At 32.1% G+C, this 17956-nt stretch overlaps 1 protein-coding gene across 1 annotated transcript; it reads right to left on the minus strand.

Moving 5' to 3' along the window:
* Positions 1-4977: 4977 nt before the first annotated feature.
* Positions 4978-9053, minus strand: LOC132634833 (zinc finger CCCH domain-containing protein 30-like). Its single transcript, XM_060350941.1, has 2 exons — positions 8683-9053; positions 4978-7481 (listed from the first exon to the last, which is right to left on the minus strand). Exon 2 carries the CDS (start codon positions 7381-7383, stop codon positions 5374-5376), a length of 2010 nt encoding a protein of 669 aa, XP_060206924.1. The 5' UTR covers positions 7384-7481; positions 8683-9053; the 3' UTR covers positions 4978-5373.
* Between the last annotated feature and the right edge of the window lie 8903 nt (positions 9054-17956).

The following is a 17956-nucleotide window of genomic DNA, read 5'->3' on the forward strand; positions in this document are numbered from 1 at the left end:
AAAACAGATACTATGAACTGAAAGTAATTATATTAAAAATGGTTGTATGAATATGTAAATTAAACAATAAGTTTGAGTACAACTCTTAGGACTCGTTTGGTACGAGGGATAAGTGATAAATGATCCCAGAATTAAATTTGAGATGAGTTTATCTCACGTTTGGTTCACGGCATAACTAATCCCGGGATTAGTTATCCCAGGAGTTTAGTGTTTTTTTTATCCTGTGAGAGGATGGAATAACTAATTCCAGAATAAATAATCCCGCGATAACTTGTTTACAACCAAACGACCCCTAAACTACTTGTCTATCCTACTACGCACTATTCTCCAAGATAGATGGTGTATGCCCGTACTGCGCACGGGCCCAACATTTTAAATTATAGTGTATTTATACATATGTAGTTGTGTTAGGGTAGTGATAATATATATATATATATATATATATATATATATATATATATATATATATATATATATATATATGTACTATGCTCAAAACACGATTAATATAATATTTTAGTTTGTGTTCCGTAGTCTAAAACTTTATTATATTAGTGTTTGCTATGAATACAAAGTCGGCAAAAATTTATTAATATTTTTTAAAAGAGAAGACTTGTTTAAAAAGAAACTATTTTTCTCTCTTTGAGATAAAATAATAGCAATGTTTAAGCATCAGTTGATACTTTAAATTTTAATTCAATTAATTTAAAGGTGTAAAATACTTATTATTTTTTATCAAATTTTGATTTGGATAATTCTAATTCAAATTATTAAATTAATTTTACATGTTTAAAACGAAATAAAGTAGAAATTTGATTTTCTATTTAACCGAAGAAATACTATTTTTTTTATTTTTGGTAAATATTCTCGGTTTAGCTCATTTTACTTGTCATGTTGTCTTTTGCATGATTTTTTAAGGAAACGTCAATTAAAATAAATTTTATCTTATTTTAAAATATAAATATTTTAAGTATATTTATTTTAGTAAACATAACAAATAAATGACATGGCGGAATAACAAATACAACAGTTCAATATCTAGATTAGATCTCAGGCTAATATAAAAAAAATGTATGATTTGGCTACTTAACCTTTTGAAGAAAAATAATAATATGAGGTCCATATTTTTTGTTGTACAATAATTTCATTTGCTCCCACTAATGGGTTGATACGCATGTAGCAATGAATCCATCATTATTGACTTAATGGGATACTTTGAAAATTACACGAATACATTTTGATTTTTTAATATGGGATGCACTTTTTTTTTTTACATTATTACTTTACACTTTTCTTATGTGCGCGCTCGCACACACACAGATATATATATATATATATATATATATATATATATATATATATATATATATACTTTTTAAAAGAGAAGACTTGTTTAAAAGGAAACTATTTTCCTCTCTTTGAGATAAAACAATAGCAATATTTAAGCATCAGTTGATACTTTCACTTTTAATTCGATTAATTTAAATGTGTAAAATACTTATTATTTTTTATCAAATTTTGATTTGGATAATACTAATTTAAATTGTTAAATTAATTTTATATGTTTGAAACTAAACAATGTAAAATTTTGATAAACACAATTAATATAACATTGTAGTTTGTGCTCCGTATCCAAAACTTTATTATATTAGTTTTTGCTATGAATACAAAGTCTGCAAAAATTTATTAATACTTTTTAAAAGAGAAGACTTTTTTAAAATAAAATTATTTTCCTCTCTTTGAGATAAAACAATAGCAATATTTAAGCATCAGTTGATACTTTCAGTTTTAATTCGATTAATTTAAAGGTGTAAAATACTTATTATTTTTTTTCAAATTTTGATTTGGATGATTCTGATTCAAATTATTAAATTAATTTTACATGTTTAAAACGAAACAAAGTAGAAATTTGATTTTCTATTTAAACGAAGAACTACTATTTTTTAATTTTTGGTAAATATTCTCCATTTAGCTCATTTTACTTGTCATGCTATATTTTGCATGGTTTTTTAAGGAAACGTCAATTAGAAGTATAATTTGATTAATTTACCTTATTCATTATTTGATCTCCATTTGATATTATTTTTTCTTTTACGACATTAATCTCTTTTCACATTTATTATAGTAAGAATAAAAATGAAAAAGCAATTAAATTCTATCTTATTTTAAAATATAAATATTTTAAGTATATTTATTTATTAAACATAACAAATAAATGACATGGTGAATAGCAAATACAACAATTCAATATCTAGATTAGATTTTAGGTTAATATAAAAAAAAAATGTATGGTTTGGCTACTTAACCTTTTCAAGAAAAGCAATAATATGGGATCCATATTTTTTACTGTACAATAATTTTATTTGCTTCCACTAATGGATTGATACGCATGTGACAATAAATCCATCATTATTGACTTAATGAGATACTTTGGAAATTATATGAATATTGTTTGATTTTTTACTATGGGACGCACTTTTTCTTTAAATTATTTATTTTTTTAATATGGGGTCCACTTTTTTTTTTAAAAAAATTACTTGGTGTTTAGTATGGGCCCACCCTTTTTAAAAAATAAATAAATTGGGTGGACGGACGACGATCCACCCGGGCTTCTATATAGTTAGACGAGATTAATATAACATTGTAGTTTGTGCTCCGTATCTAAAATTTTATTATATTAATGTTTGCTACGAATACAAAATCGGCAAATTTATTAATATTTTTTAAAAGAGAAGACTTGTTTAAAAGGAAACTATTTTCCTCTTTTTGAGATAAAACAATAGCAATATTTAAGCATTAGTTGATACTTTCAATTTTAATTCGATTAATTTAAAGGTGTAAAATACTTATTATTGTTTATCAAATTTTGATTTGGATAATTCTAATTCAAATTATTAAATTAATTTTACATGTTTAAAACGAAACAAAGTAGAAATTGATTTTCTATTTAAACGAAGAAATACTATTTTTTAATTTTTGATAAATATTCTTGATTTAGCTCATTTTACTTGTCATGTTGTCTTTTGTATGGTTTTTAAGAAAACGTCGATTAAAATTATAATTTGACTAATTTACCTTATTCATTATTTGATCTCCATTTGATATTTTTTTTTACGACATTAATCTCTTTTCACATTTATTAGAGTAAGAATAAAAATAAAAAAAGTAATTAAATTCTATCTTATTTTAAAATACAAATATTTTAAGTATATTTATTTTAGTAAATATAACAAATAAATGACATGGCGGAATAGCAAATACAACAGTTTAATATCTAGATTAGATCTCAGGCTAATATAAAAAAAAAATTGTATGGTTTGACTACTTAATTTTTGAAGAAAAGCAATTTCATTTGCTCCCACTAATGGATTGATACGCACGTGACAATGAGTCCATTATTATTGACTTAATGAGATACTTTGGAAATTACATGAATATTATTTGATTTTTTAATATGGAGTGCACTTTTTTTTGGGACATTATTAATTTGCACTATTTTTATGCATATATATATATATATATATATATATGCTATGCTCAAAACACAATTAATCTAACATTGTAGTTTGTACTCCGTATCTAAAACTTTATTATATTAGTGTTTATTACGAATACAAAGTCTGTACTTTTTTTTTGACATTATTTTTTTTTTTAATATGCTTGATTGTGTTTTTTTTTATATTGCTTGATTTTATTAATATGAGGTCCACTTTTTTTCCCGTGAGTTTGAAGATGGTGGGTTCTATTTTTTTTACTTTTTTTTTAATATTGGTTGGAGTTTTTTTTATTTTTTAATATTGGTTGATGTTTAATATGGGGATCACATTTTTTTTTTTTATGCCTAACGGACGAGAAAGTATGGGTTGAGACCCATGCTTCTATACAGTAGTAAAGTTTTTAAAAATAACAATAAAGTATTTTGAACAGTAGGTGGTTCGGTGGAGTATTATCCAAAGGATCAAACCCAGAAAATACTCATACAATAATGGGGTCCATCCTTCTAAAGGACATCAGTATATATAAAGTATATATTAATCAGCTTTTGGGACATCCCTGACACCCAAAAATTTTCCCAGTTGAAGAGAGCCTAAAGCTTATCAATGACTTCACAAATTATATTAAAACCCACATGCAAATAAAAGGTTTCACGGCATCTAAAGAAACATCAGTATTTATTGCCAAGAAGCTCCACTATCATCATTATCTCTTACAATATAAGGATTCATTATTCTCAAAGCAATAAAAAAAAATCACTAAAAGGCATCCAATCCCTAGAAGGATTAGTAGAATTCCAAATCAATAAAGCATTTTTCTCCTTCTTCATGTCCACATCCTCCACAAACCCCAAATCCAACTTTTGGGATTTGAAATCCTCCACGTACTCAGGATTCCCATGCCTTGTAAATATGAAAGCACTACTATCCAAGACAATTAGTATATATTTACATCATGTTGTTGGAAACACAAAGAATGATAAGGTTTATTTAAAGGATAATAATAGAATAAATGTATCAGATCAAGGGATATGGATTCCAATTCCAGTTGCTTTGAACTTCATTTTACATCACATGGTTATTCTTATCTACCTTTACTTTTACATACCATTTTCTAGCTCTAGCATTGTTCCAAGACTCCACCACAACATAAGATGTAACAGAATGATAGCTTCACTTACCTTTCATCTGTGTTTCTTTTCCTTATTACTCCCTCTGTTCACTTTTACTTGTCCACTGCGTTTACTTGTCCACTTTTACATATCAAAAAAATAATAATTTATTTTTCCTATTTTACTCTTGGCATTAATTACCATTCCAAATGATTTTCCAAATTCATTAAGAAGTCAGACACCAATAATATGAATATTATGATAAAATATGCAATTTATTTATTATTTTTTTAAAAATGTGTAAAATTCACAATAAACAAGTAAAAGTGAACGGTGGGAGTAAAAAAAGGCGGTACCAAAACTCAGAAAAATTAACAAATTTGAAAATTAAATAACTTCATTCAATGCTGAATTGTCGCAAAGGCTGACAATCCCTTTTCAGTACAATGACATATCAGTCTAATGAAATAAAGGTAACAACTTTTTGACTAAGAGACTGAACAGTAATATTGAATAAAAATCGCCTGCACTGTGTCTCATTTATCAATAACCCATTCTTCTACTACCTGCTTTAAATAATTAATTAAAATAATAAAGAAAAAATTATTTTCTTCAGAATTTTGGACCTCTTTGCTGACTTCTTCTCGGCTTACAGTCCTGCTCAGAAGCCAGCATGAAGAAACCATAAGAACCTAAACAGGTTATATTACCAAAACCTTTATGTTATGGAAACGCCAAGGCCCGGTAAAATGAAAAAGAGAATGTCTTTACTGAGCCATTAGCTTATCAAGCTTCATTTGCTCCATCCATGCACTCAATTGATCGAATTGTTGGGAATTCGAAGTAGAATCTTCACTAGGCTCCGCACTAGAACCTGTGAGACCTAAGACACCAGATGCGGCTTTGTCTTTCAAGTCCTGAGGTGATTCTTTGACAAGAGATTGAACCCACGAGAGATCAGGCTCTTCCCCATTGTTAGCAAGCTCAAATGAAGACGATCTCTTTAGCCTACCAAAGTCCTCGGTATTGACAGCCCAATCTGCATTTCCAGTAGAGGAACCCCATTTCGACCAAGTATCTGTTGGAGAGCCAACAACAGCAGAAGCAGTGGAGCCAAGATCACGAGAGCTAAGACTCCTAAATTGCTGCTGCTTCTCACGTAGCATTGACACACGGGAACTCATAGGTGATATTGGTTCCATTCCTCCGGGTGACATTGTTTGAACCCCAAAAGAAGCCTGCAATATAGGATTATCTACATTTTTTGGTGAATAATTTGTATTAATGGGAGATAACATGCTCTGCTGCTGCTGCTGGAATTGATTGAGAAGTGGAGACTTGTGAGTAGGGGAGAAAACTGCTTGAGCTAATGCCTGATCAGAATATCTAGGAGATGAGCTTTCTGCAGAAAACAAATCCTCAAGATTTGAAGGAGTTAGGTTCTTCGGATGAGCTAAACGGTTCAAAGAATTAGACTGTGATAGGCAGGAGAATTCATTTAGAAACTGCTGGTGTTGCACGTCAAAGTCTCTTGCATTGAGCGATGACCTCAAGCGGCTGGACTGGAGATTGCTGCCGGGAAGATGCAATGCTGGAATGTTTGGTTGAGGCCAACCACCCATACCATTAGAGGGAGACATTGGAGGAGTAAATTGTGATGGGCACACGACACGTACTGATGACGAAGGAGAACCTGGAATAAGGCCCATTGCTGCTGCATAATCCATGGCGGTATTCGAGGAGCGAGGTGAGGGAACAGCGGAACCAGTAGAGACATACAAGGGCCTGAGTTCTTCCTGTGCGTGGGCAAAGAAGCAAACTCTTCTATTGCACTTTGCACCATCTTTGCAAAGTCGGGTTCGATATTGACTAGGATGCAGCCAACACTCAAAAACTCCATGAGCATATTCACACATGTCCCCTCGTTGGCAAGCTCCCTTGCGGAACTCAGGGCAAGGTACACAGCTGTAGTGATATTTCCTTGGATCCCTTCTTCGAGCATTTTCACCAGGATGGACAAATGGACATTCGGTCCAATCATGAGAGTATGCACGGGAGCAAGGTCTGATCTTAAACGAGAACATTCTGAATTCATCTGTAGAGTAGATGCTGTTTTTTATGTCAGGCAAAGAGGGGTCAATCGGGTACTCTTTCTTCTCAGACACAGGGAGGTCATTGGACTTTGCACTCCTCGGAGAAGAAGTCGAGTCTGAAGCAGAAGAAGGTGATCTATTTCCAGGAGAAGGCGAAAGTGGTGGAGAATTTGAGTTCGAAGTGGCTGTTGACACCCTCAGGCCCATTGCATCACTTTTAAGAAGGGTCTCCAGGGATGATTTCGTGGACTCTAACTTCGGTAATACAACAATGACATCCCGAGGGCGATTTCTGTTTGCGTCTTCAGAGTTTGGATCAGCACCAGCTTCTAAAAGCAGTTTCACAGCATCAACGGCATTGAGAGATCCACCAGATGCAGCACAGTGAAGAGCAGTGCTTTTATCTCGGCCACATGACTGATTCACATCAACTTCAGGTAAAGACAGAATCAGTTTCAGGACATCGATACTCCCATATGTAGCAGCAACCATCAAAGGAGTTCTGTGCTCCAACACCATTTGCCTTGACCCCTTTTGATGTCCATACCACAGTCCAACCTCATGAATACTCGATACATCATGCTCCATCCATCTTTTACATGCCACTATGTCATTGTTGGCCACTATTTCAAGCAAGCTAGCAAAAGTATCTTCAGTTTCAACACTCAGATGATTCAGGTTCATATTGATGATCCAACTAATACAAAAGCCGATGCTACAGTTGGAAAAAATCTGGTTTTTAACAGCTGCAGTCGACAGCACATCCTTTCATCTCGGATCCACTATAATTAAAGGAAACCAAGCATTAGAATCGAAACATAATGTACCAAGCAGAGTCTCGAATGATCAGCCCAAATCAAAAGAGAGACAATGCCAATCTTCTGTTAATACAATTCCATAGGCCAACAAAATAAGAATCTAAAGAGTTATATAAATTAGACCATATGTGGACCAGATATTTGGAAGCTATTGCTTTTTTTGACAGATTTTGACTAAGCATTACATAAATTATTAGACCATATGTGGACCCTCAGAATGCTATCATCAAGGAAAAAACACAAATCACAGAGCTACAACCAAAAACAAAACATAAACAACAACAGAATTCCCATCATTTGTAAAGAGGAGGGAAAAGAAAACATGCCTCTTTTGCTATGTGAGGAGACACTTAAAGGGTTCATCCTATTTTCTGACTCTCAAGAAAATAGAAAAGGCACATATCACATAGACTAATGGAAGCCAATAAATAATAGTACTCCACTACACTTTACCAACATGGAAAAATAGAAAAAGGAAGGAGAAAGACTATGCCTTAGGCAACCTATTGCATAATCCACATGCTATTTTCTTAATTGCAAATTTCATTCTCTCAAAAAAAAAAAAATCTATTCAAGAATTTCCCTTTTTTCATTTACTGAAAACCCCAAGAAAACTCTTCAATTGCTTAAAACAAAACAACTCCTTTTAAAAGCAAACATTTATAGTTCAATAAATAAAAAAAAGACATTAGTCACGAACAACGAATTCTTCATCAAGAAGCAAAGAAATAAAGTCAAGAAGAGAAACAAAATAAAAACAAAAACTTTCCCGAATAAGTAACAGATTAAAGAAAAGGTCAAAAGGGGTCTACCATAGTCCAAAATCATTTTCAAGAAATCCATAACAAAACTCAATATTCAATTATGCATAAATAAATCCATTTTTCTCATATCTAATAGGAAAAACAACAAAAATAGAAAACAGCATAGCACAAAACTGACCATAAAAAACGAGTTGATTTCTCAATTGATAACTCAACTACTAATAGTTATTATTTCAGAAGTCACTTTATTAAAAAAAAATGAAATCAACTTTATGAGATAATAACTATTAGTTAACCTATGATAAATCAACCCTCAAAAAACTAACATAACACTCCAAATAAAACACATGAAAAATGATATTAAAAACACATGGGGAAGTTAAAGTAAAGTCATTTCTCACCAAATTTTGAGCTAACAATTTCAACAGCAACAGCAGTTCTTTCCTGTTTCTTGTTTCTTGGTGTATATTTGAGTGTTGCTATGTATAACAGATAAAAGGAGATTGAAAAGACTTGTTTTTTACAGATCTATAAAGAGAAATGAAAATGGGAAAGTTGTGATAATCCAAGAAAAGAGAGCTTCTTCTTCTTCATTTTCTCTTTGCCATTTCCTATGCTCTCTTTTCTCTCTCTCTCTCTCTTCTTTTTTCTTCAGCTATTTAATACTGTTATTATAATTATTACTACAATAATAATAATAATAATAATAATAATAATACTTAATACTTCTATCTATAAAGTATACTCGTAATCCTCCCTCCTCTCTTTCTCCTTTTTAAATTTTTGGTTGAAGGCCCAGTAGCCAATAGAACCATCTTATATAGTACTCATTAGTAAGCACATTGTTCATTGAGAATAAAATATGGTCATTGACACTTATGCCCTCGTAACAACCCCACATTCGGATCACTTTTACTTGTCCAATATAGAGCTTGCACACCCCTTAAAAAATATAAATGAAATGCATATTTTACCACAATATCCATATTAATTAATGTATGACTTCTTAATAGATTTGAAAAATTATTTGAATGAGTAATTAATGTTAGGGGTAAAACAGGAAAAAAAAAATATTTTTCTTTTAATATGCGAAAGTGGAAAAGTAAACATTTTTTTGCGCGGATTGCCCTTCTTTTGGGGTGGTCTTTAAATTTTGCCCCTCATATTGCTGGTCTTTAAATTATGCCCCTCATATTGCTGGTCTTTAATTTTTGCCCTTCGCATTGCAACACTGAACGTTCACGCAGAAATCATGAGGTTCTGAGTTCGAACCCCCGCTCAAGCATAAATTAAAAAAGAAAACTGCAAGGCAAGGTTTGGGTCGCGTGTATGTCGGACCCGGCATAAACTTATGAAGGAATTACCAAAGTTATGCAGGACCCGGCATACTCATGCCTTATGGGCAGACTTGGCATAAGTATGCCGGGTCCGGCATAACTTTGGTAATTCCTTCATAAGTTTATGCCGGGTCTGGCATAACTTTGAGATCTCATGTCAACTTTTTACAGATTTTTAGTGACATCAAAATGCTCTATTAAAATTCAAGTGGTTTTTGTGTCAATGTGGCCTAAAGACTTTCTTTGCTACATTTCCTGTATTGGATATATTATAACTGCTCTTGTTAATATATTATGGGGTAGTGTTAGAAAAGAGTAGTTGTCGTGATTTTGTTCCATTATATCTAAGCCTAGTTTTTCATGAGTATTAACACTATGATAATTGTTGACAACATTTGCATAACGATGAGTGGAAGAGGCCACGCACAAAATTTTTACCATGAAGCCTTTTAGGTCTGTAATAATATTGGAAGGAGGACAATGAAATTCTTCCTAGGTACCCTCATCCGGTGGGGGCATACTTTTAATGGGCAAAATTTTATGTCGGACCAGGCATAAACTTGTGAAGGAATTACCAAAGTTATGCCGGACCCGGCATACTTATGCCAAGTCTGCCCATAAGGCATAAGTATGCCGGGACCGGCATAAGTTTGGTAATTCCTTAACAAGTTTATGTCGTTGGGGGCATACTTTTAATGGGCAAACTTTTATGCCGGATCCGGCATAAACTTGTGAAGGAATTACCAAAGTTATGCCGGACCCGACATACTTATGCCAAGTCTGCCCATAAGGCATAAGTATGCCGGGTCCAGCATAACTTTGGTAATTCCTTCACAAGTGTATGCCGGTTGGGGCATAGCGAATTTAAACTCTGCCTTGCGATTTTTTTTTTAAAATTTTGACTGTGTGGGGGTTCGAACCTGGAACCCATGGGGTTTAGCCGAAGGGCAAAACTTAAAGATTTCAAATATGAAGGGCAAAATTTAAAGACCACCCCAAAAGAAGGGCAATTCTGCGAATTGCCCAAAAGTAAAAGTGTAGTTTTTTCATGGGATATAAATTTATATTTTTTTGCATTATAATACTCCTATATCATAAGTTATGCCCCGCACTCTTAAAGAATTTATATTCCGCTAGGCATATCTTTTATTCTCCTACCCGAAAGCTTCTCCTTGCTCTTCTGGTGACTTAAACTCACAACTTTAGGGATCGTTTGGTAGCTGGTCAGAGTTACACGTGTATTAGTAAGATATGAATAGTTATGAGGAAATCTATGTATTATTATATGTAGTGGTTAGATATGCAGGGTTTAGCTGCTCATGTATATTAGTTATTCCACCCTCTATCCTTACTAAAATAATACATAATATTCTCTCATAACTTATACATGTATTAGTTATGCGGGTTTCTAAAAATATAAATCAAACTCCGTATTAATTTTATACAAAAATAACTTACCTCATAATCAGCTACCAAACGTGTTATTATTTATGCAGGATTTAATATCTGCATAGCTCACCTCCAAACCAACTACCTAATGACTCTTTAAAATTTAAGGTGAAGGGTGCTTACTACTTGAGCAACCTAAAATTAAAAACCAGCCCACTTGAAGAGCCAATCATGTAATTTCTTCAATTTAAATATTGTGCTATCAATGTTCTTTTTTGAAATATTTCTGAAAGGGCTTGGGACAAAATTGTCATATTATGAGGTTTCTATTTTAACATATTGTGATATCGATATTCTTTTTTCGATTTTTTTTTTAAAAGCAGGGGCTAATTTGTCTTCAAATCAGGTTCTTTGATTTGTTTTTTCCTTAATTATATGTGTCGTTTCATATTTGTATTTGTTTTTTCCTTAATTATATGTGTCATTTCATAATTGTTTCTTTGTTATGAAGCCACCTATTTAAAGAAGGGTATATATTTTCATTTTAGAGTATGTAAGAGAGTACCAAGTGTTCATGGGAATAAGAATCAATTTGATTTTCTTACCACTTAAGAGGGTTAGACTGTTTTTTTTTCTCCAAAAGAACAACTAAAGTTAGTTTTACTGTTGTTGAATTCATTAATGTTATTTTTAGATTGATTCCAATTTCTTTAAAAAGAAAAGAGAAGCGTTATAAGGGAAGAGAAGAAAATAAGGACATAGATTTGATTTCGAAGATCTTGTATATAATCCGACAAAATTATCAAAATTGTTATTCCACGTGACAACTTGAATTCAAGATTTCATGAATTAGGCATAAATTCGGTATAATGTTTGATTAATGAAAATTGTTATATTCTTTTGGATTGCAATAATTTTGGTTCATTAATAGAATTGGAAATAGTTAGCATGTATCATTCGACTTGAGTTTTAACTGTCAAAAGAAACATTTAATTTCTTCATGAACACCAAGCTAAGACAAGACAATAGGAATAAACTAATTCATATTTGTGGACAACTAGAAAGAAAGCAATTTTATCATAGATATTATATCTGTTTAGCAATATCATTTTAGTAATTCTAATTTTTTGTCCCTTCTCTCTCTCTCTCCAAACATTTATAGTGCTTGTTGAGTTCACACATTCACTAGCCCATTGATTCTTTATCATAGTGTATTATTGCGAAATAGGCAACTCACATTAATTTCTTTTTGTTTGAAGTACTCACCATTTATAGAAAACAATAAATATTGTACTATAGTTCTTTCTTAATTATATTGGTTTTAGCTTTTGGCAAAACGAAAATGGATTCCCTTAAAAAAAAAAATCCTGTGTCAAAAGTCAAAGTTCCATATTGGTGCATGAGCGTATAGTTTTTGTCAAAGTTTCATATTGGTGCATGAGCGTATAGTTTTTACTTTGAATATGATTTTTATAGGGCTAAAAATATTTCACTTCATTAAACCCTTTTTATTAATAACCCCCTTTTGTAATATTTTTCGGTAAGAAAACTATTACCGGAAAGTATTACATAAGGGGGTTATCGTTCTCATTCAAAATGTGAAGAGAATATTGTTTTTCAATCCTTAAATGTTAGGGGAGTAAAGTGGGATTCACTCCCCTTTTTATATTGAAATGTTTTTCTTTCCAAATTTCCTTGTAAAATTTTTATTGGCTGCGACTTTACTTGGAGTCTGTTCCAAAGACCGTAACATCTAAATTTTATGATGTTGGAGTTAGTACTTAAAAATCTCTAAACTACATATATTTATGTTTTGTCAGTTTAATATTTCAATAATGGGTATTGTTGTTATGTTCTAAATTTTAACATTTGCTATCTAAAAGCCCACCAAATGATATAGAGAGTGGTCTCACTTTCTTTGTAGTGGGTGAAAGTTTAAGTAGGGGTTTGGCCATAGATATCAAAAACAAATTCATTTTTTTTGGAATTTTTGAAGTTGGAGTTGTGTTTGACAATAGTGTTTGAAATTATAGTTTTTGGTGAAATGTAGTTGTAAAAAGGTGAAAAAAGTGAATTTTTTTTAAAAAATAAGTTTTTTAAGTTTTTGGTATTCCGGAAAACAACTTCAAATTGTATTCGGAATATTTATGGCCAAACGCCCAAAAGTGAAAAAAGTGAACAAAAATTCCGAAAAAAAGTGAATAATTTTTATGGCCAAACGGCACCTTAAATAATAGGCCTAAAAGTGCATTTTTGTGGCATTTTTAATTTTTTTTTCCCCCTTCTGGTAGATTTAGAGCCTGTTTGGATTGGCTTATAAGTTACTCAAAACAACTTATAAGCTGTTTTCAGTTTTTTTGAGTGTTTGGCTGGCCAGCTTAAAGTCATTTTGTGCTTAAAATAAGCCCCCCCAAAAAAAAATAACAGCTTATAAGCCAAAACAAATAAGTTGGCCTACCCCATTTTTTTTTTCATTTTTTTGCGCAGATTGCCCTTCTTTTGGGGTGGTCTTTAAATTTTGCCCCTCATATTTGTGGTCTTTAAATTATGCCTCTCATATTGCTGGTCTTTAATTTTTGCCCTTCGCATTGCAACACTGAGCGTTCACGCAGAAAACATGAGGTTCTGAGTTCGAACCCCCGTTCAAGCATAAATAAAAAAGAAAACTGCAAGACGAGGTTTGGGTCGCGTGTATGCCGGACCCGTCATAAACTTATGTAGGAATTACCAAAGTTATGCCGGACCCGGCATACTCATGCCTTATGGGCAAACTTGGCATAAGTATGCCGGGTCCGACATAACTTTGGTAATTCCTTCATAAGTTTATGCCGGGTCCGGCATAACTTTGAGATCTCATGTCAACCTTTTACAGATTTTTAGTGACATCAAAATGCTCTATTAAAATTCAAGTGGTTTTTGTGTCAATGTGGCCTAAAGACTTTCTTTGCTACATTTCCTGTATTGGATATATTATAACTGCTCTTGTTAATATATTATGGGGTAGTGTTAGAAAAGAGTAGTAGTCGTGATTTTGTTCCATTATATCTAAGCCTAGTTTTTCATGAGTATTAACACTATGATAATTGTTGACAACATTTGCATGACGATGAGTGGAAGAGGCCACGCACAAAGTTTTTACCATGAAGCCTTTTAGTTCTGTAATAATAATGGAAGGAGGACAATGAAATTCTTCCTAGGTACCCTCATCCGGTGGGGGCATACTTTTAATGGGCAAAATTTTATGCCGGACCAGGCATAAACTTGTGAAGGAATTACCAAAGTTATGCCGGACCCGGCATACTTATGCCAAGTCTGCCCATAAGGCATAAGTATGCCGTGACCGGCATGAGTTTGGTAATTCCTTAACAAGTTTATGCCGTTGGGGGCATACTTTTAATGGGCAAACTTTTATGTCGGATCCGGCATAAACTTGTGAAGGAATTACCAAAGTTATGCCGGACCTGCATACTTATGTCAAGTCTGCCCATAAGGCATAAGTATGCCGGGTCCAGCATAACGTTGGTAATTCCTTCACAAGTGTATGCCGGTGGGGGCATAGCGAATTTAAACTCTGCCTTGCGATTTTTTTAAAAAATTTTGACTGTGTGGGGGTTCGAACTTGGAACCCATGGGGTTTAGCCGAAGGGCAAAACTTAAAGATTTCAAATATGAGGGGCAAAATTTAAAGACCACCCCAAAAGAAGGGCAATTCTGCGAATTGCCCTTTTTTTTGGGGGGGCTTATAAGCTGCTTTTTTTAAGCTGATCCAAACGTCTATTTCCGTATGTTTGAATATTCAAATTTTAAAATGGTTCATAATTATTTAGTAAATTTTGTCTAATTTGCCATTTAGGTTTACTTTTTTTTTAACTCTTATTTTAGAAATATGTGTTTCTTTTCTTCCTTAATCAAAGGTTCTAAATTTTAAATACACGACATTTTATTTTGAATTTATAGCCTGTTTGGCCAAGCTTTTAAAATTAGCTTATTGTGAAAAGTATTTTTTTCAAAAGTGCTTTTCAAAAAAGTATTTTTCGCGAAAAACAGTTTGTGTTTGGCCAATTAAATTAAAAAAACTTTTGACTAGCAATTAGTGTTTGACCAAGCTTTTAAAGAAATGCTCCTAAGTGTATTTTTCTCAAAAGTGCTTTTGGGCAAACACTTTTTTTTTTAGCTTTTGAAAAATTGCTTGTGCTACTCCCTATAAGCACTTATTTTCTCCCAAAAGTTTGGTCAAACACCTCACTTTTTTTTTAAAAAAGCACTTATTGAAAAAAATAAGCACTTTTGAGGAAAAAAAAGCTTGGCCAAACAGGATATTAGTATTGTTTCCAGTTTTACTTGGGCATTTTAGTTGAAATAGAGCAGTGCTACCGAGATGTTATGCGATAGAAGGATACCTACCAAATTAAAAGGTAAGTTCTATAGACCAATTATAAGACTGGCTATGTTATATGATAGTGAATGTTGAGCTGCTAAAGTCCAACATATCCACAAGATGAGTGTTGCGGAGATACAAATGCTAAGATGGGATGTGCGGTCATACCAGATTAGATAGCTTAGAAATGATCATATTCGACCTATAGATGCACCGGTCCATAAACTATGATAAGAGATGGTGTTAAAAGGAGACGGGGTAGACCTAAAACTAAATAGAAGGAATTGGTCTCAAAAGACATATAAATGCTTGGCATCATTACAGACTTAGCTAAAGATAAGCAGTATCGTCTCCATGAAGAAGCAAGTAAGGCACTTGCTTTAGGCCCCCAAATTTGAGGGCCCCATTTTTTAGAAATAATAGATTGATAGAATTTCTTTAATAAAATAGCACTTTTATAAGTAAGGTGAAATTTTCTTATAAAATGAAAAATGATTTTATTACATTTGTGAATAAAACAATCAATACCATAAGGAAAAAGGAATCAAACGCACCTTAAAGTTGTCTGTACAAGTCGAATTCACATTTCAACTAATTGGGCGACCTATTACCTCCTATATATCATAAGTGAATTTAATATCAGTCTGAGACATATAAAATCACTCTCACAATATGTGGTGCTTTACACTCGCGCGCCATATAAGCGCCATGTCAGAAATCTTCTAAATTTTATTTTTTATACTTTTTTCCTTTCTTTCTTTATCCATTGATTTTTCTTTTGTTAATTATATTTTACACTTATTAATCCCTAATTAAACATTAAAATCCTCCAATATATATCTTCTTCATTATGAACGACCCCACTCATCCCATTTCTCATCTCACTAGAAATACCATATCCGCCGCCACCATCAATTCTTTGCTCTTTACGATCACCGATAAATCCACCACCATACCACCTTCAATTCCGTCTTCTTTGCCACCCACCACTCTCTTTGTTTTTTCTTTTTAAAATTTATTGAATAAATAATTATAATCAAATCATAGAAAAGGTGAGTGTAACACATGAGGAAGAAGGGAGTGGATGTTAAAATGTAGAAGAAACGGGTGAGGCCGTGAGAGTGACAAGATGAAGCGGGCGCAGGGGGTGAATCCCAATAATCTATATTTTGCAAATTAAATTTAAAAAAACGAGCCTTTTTTTTTTTTTTGGCCATATCAGATTTTGGGTGGTATTAAATTGAATTCTACATGTGTAGGGGGTGATAGGTTGCACCATTAGTTGGATGTGTATTCGACTTATATGGATAAATTTAGAGTGCATTTAATGTATTTTTCTATATCATAATGATTAATATGGGATAAATGAATAGTTATAAATTTTTACACTCTTGTTCTTATTTTGTCCAAGTCACTGTCTTTCTTTTCCCTTCTCTCATAATACTAGATGATGATGAAATCCCGTGCAAGCACAGGCCCAACACAAATAATAGTATCATACTTTTCTTTTTAATTTTTCTAAAAAAGAATGATATATTTTTATGTTTAGAAATCATTTAACTTAAAACTTTCCCTTTTACCTTTAATGAAATGATTTAAATCCATACAAATATATATGACTTGTTTTAGACCACAAGTTTCAAAGATCTTTCCTTTCTTTTTTAAACTTTGTACCTAATCAAACTATGTCACATAAATTAAGACAGAGAGAGTACCTTTTAGTAATATAATTATGGAATTTTTATTATAGAAAGTATGGTAATTCAATTAATTGAAAATATCAATAAATTATTTTACTTAGTCCGCTTCTCTCATTTATGACTTTCCTGGTTTGGTTCTCCAATTGAAAAATTTGAAATACACCTTCTCCTACCGGGTTTCATGCCATCATCTCTTTCTACTCAACAACACCGAAAAGTGCTTTCATGTATTAGCATCTGTTGTAGTCTTAAATTTTTAAGTATAGACCAACTTCATCATTTTAAGAAAATATGTGTATATGTTTCTTGGCCGTTTATATTTTGTCTTCTTGATGTTATTCCTCATTATTTGTGTGAGACGTATGTGTCTAAAATTAATGCATTTTTATCCGTACCCAAAGGTATAAGTTTTAAATCTTTTGGTTTTATGACTTCTTTAGCTGTTTTTGTGTTCAATTTAAATCGTTATTTTTTTTTCTTGAATTCTCTTCTTTAAATTTTCTCTAAGCGTACCTTTACCACTTTCTGAACTTATTATCATTATTTAAATGTCCTTTTTTTTTCAATTGTCTCCTACTTCTTCACGTGGACTCCACCTTAATTTTTTTTCGTTATTTTTATAGAAGAGTGGGTTGACAACCAAACCCACTCTTCTATAATAGTTAAAATTACATACTTTCTCTTTTATTTTTTTCTTACTTTCTTTCTCCAAGATTTTAAAAGTTCAACAATTCAAAAAATTTAGTTGTAAAAGATTGAGATTATTAGATGATGAGAATTTTAAAAGATATTGTCTTGACCTTCAATGTTCCTTAAAATATAATAGTTACCCTGATAGTGATGGTTTAGATCTTATTTTCTAAATTAGAAG

The sequence above is a fragment of the Lycium barbarum genome, chromosome 1, assembly GCF_019175385.1.
Source record: "Lycium barbarum isolate Lr01 chromosome 1, ASM1917538v2, whole genome shotgun sequence".
Taxonomy (NCBI): Eukaryota; Viridiplantae; Streptophyta; class Magnoliopsida; order Solanales; family Solanaceae; genus Lycium; species Lycium barbarum.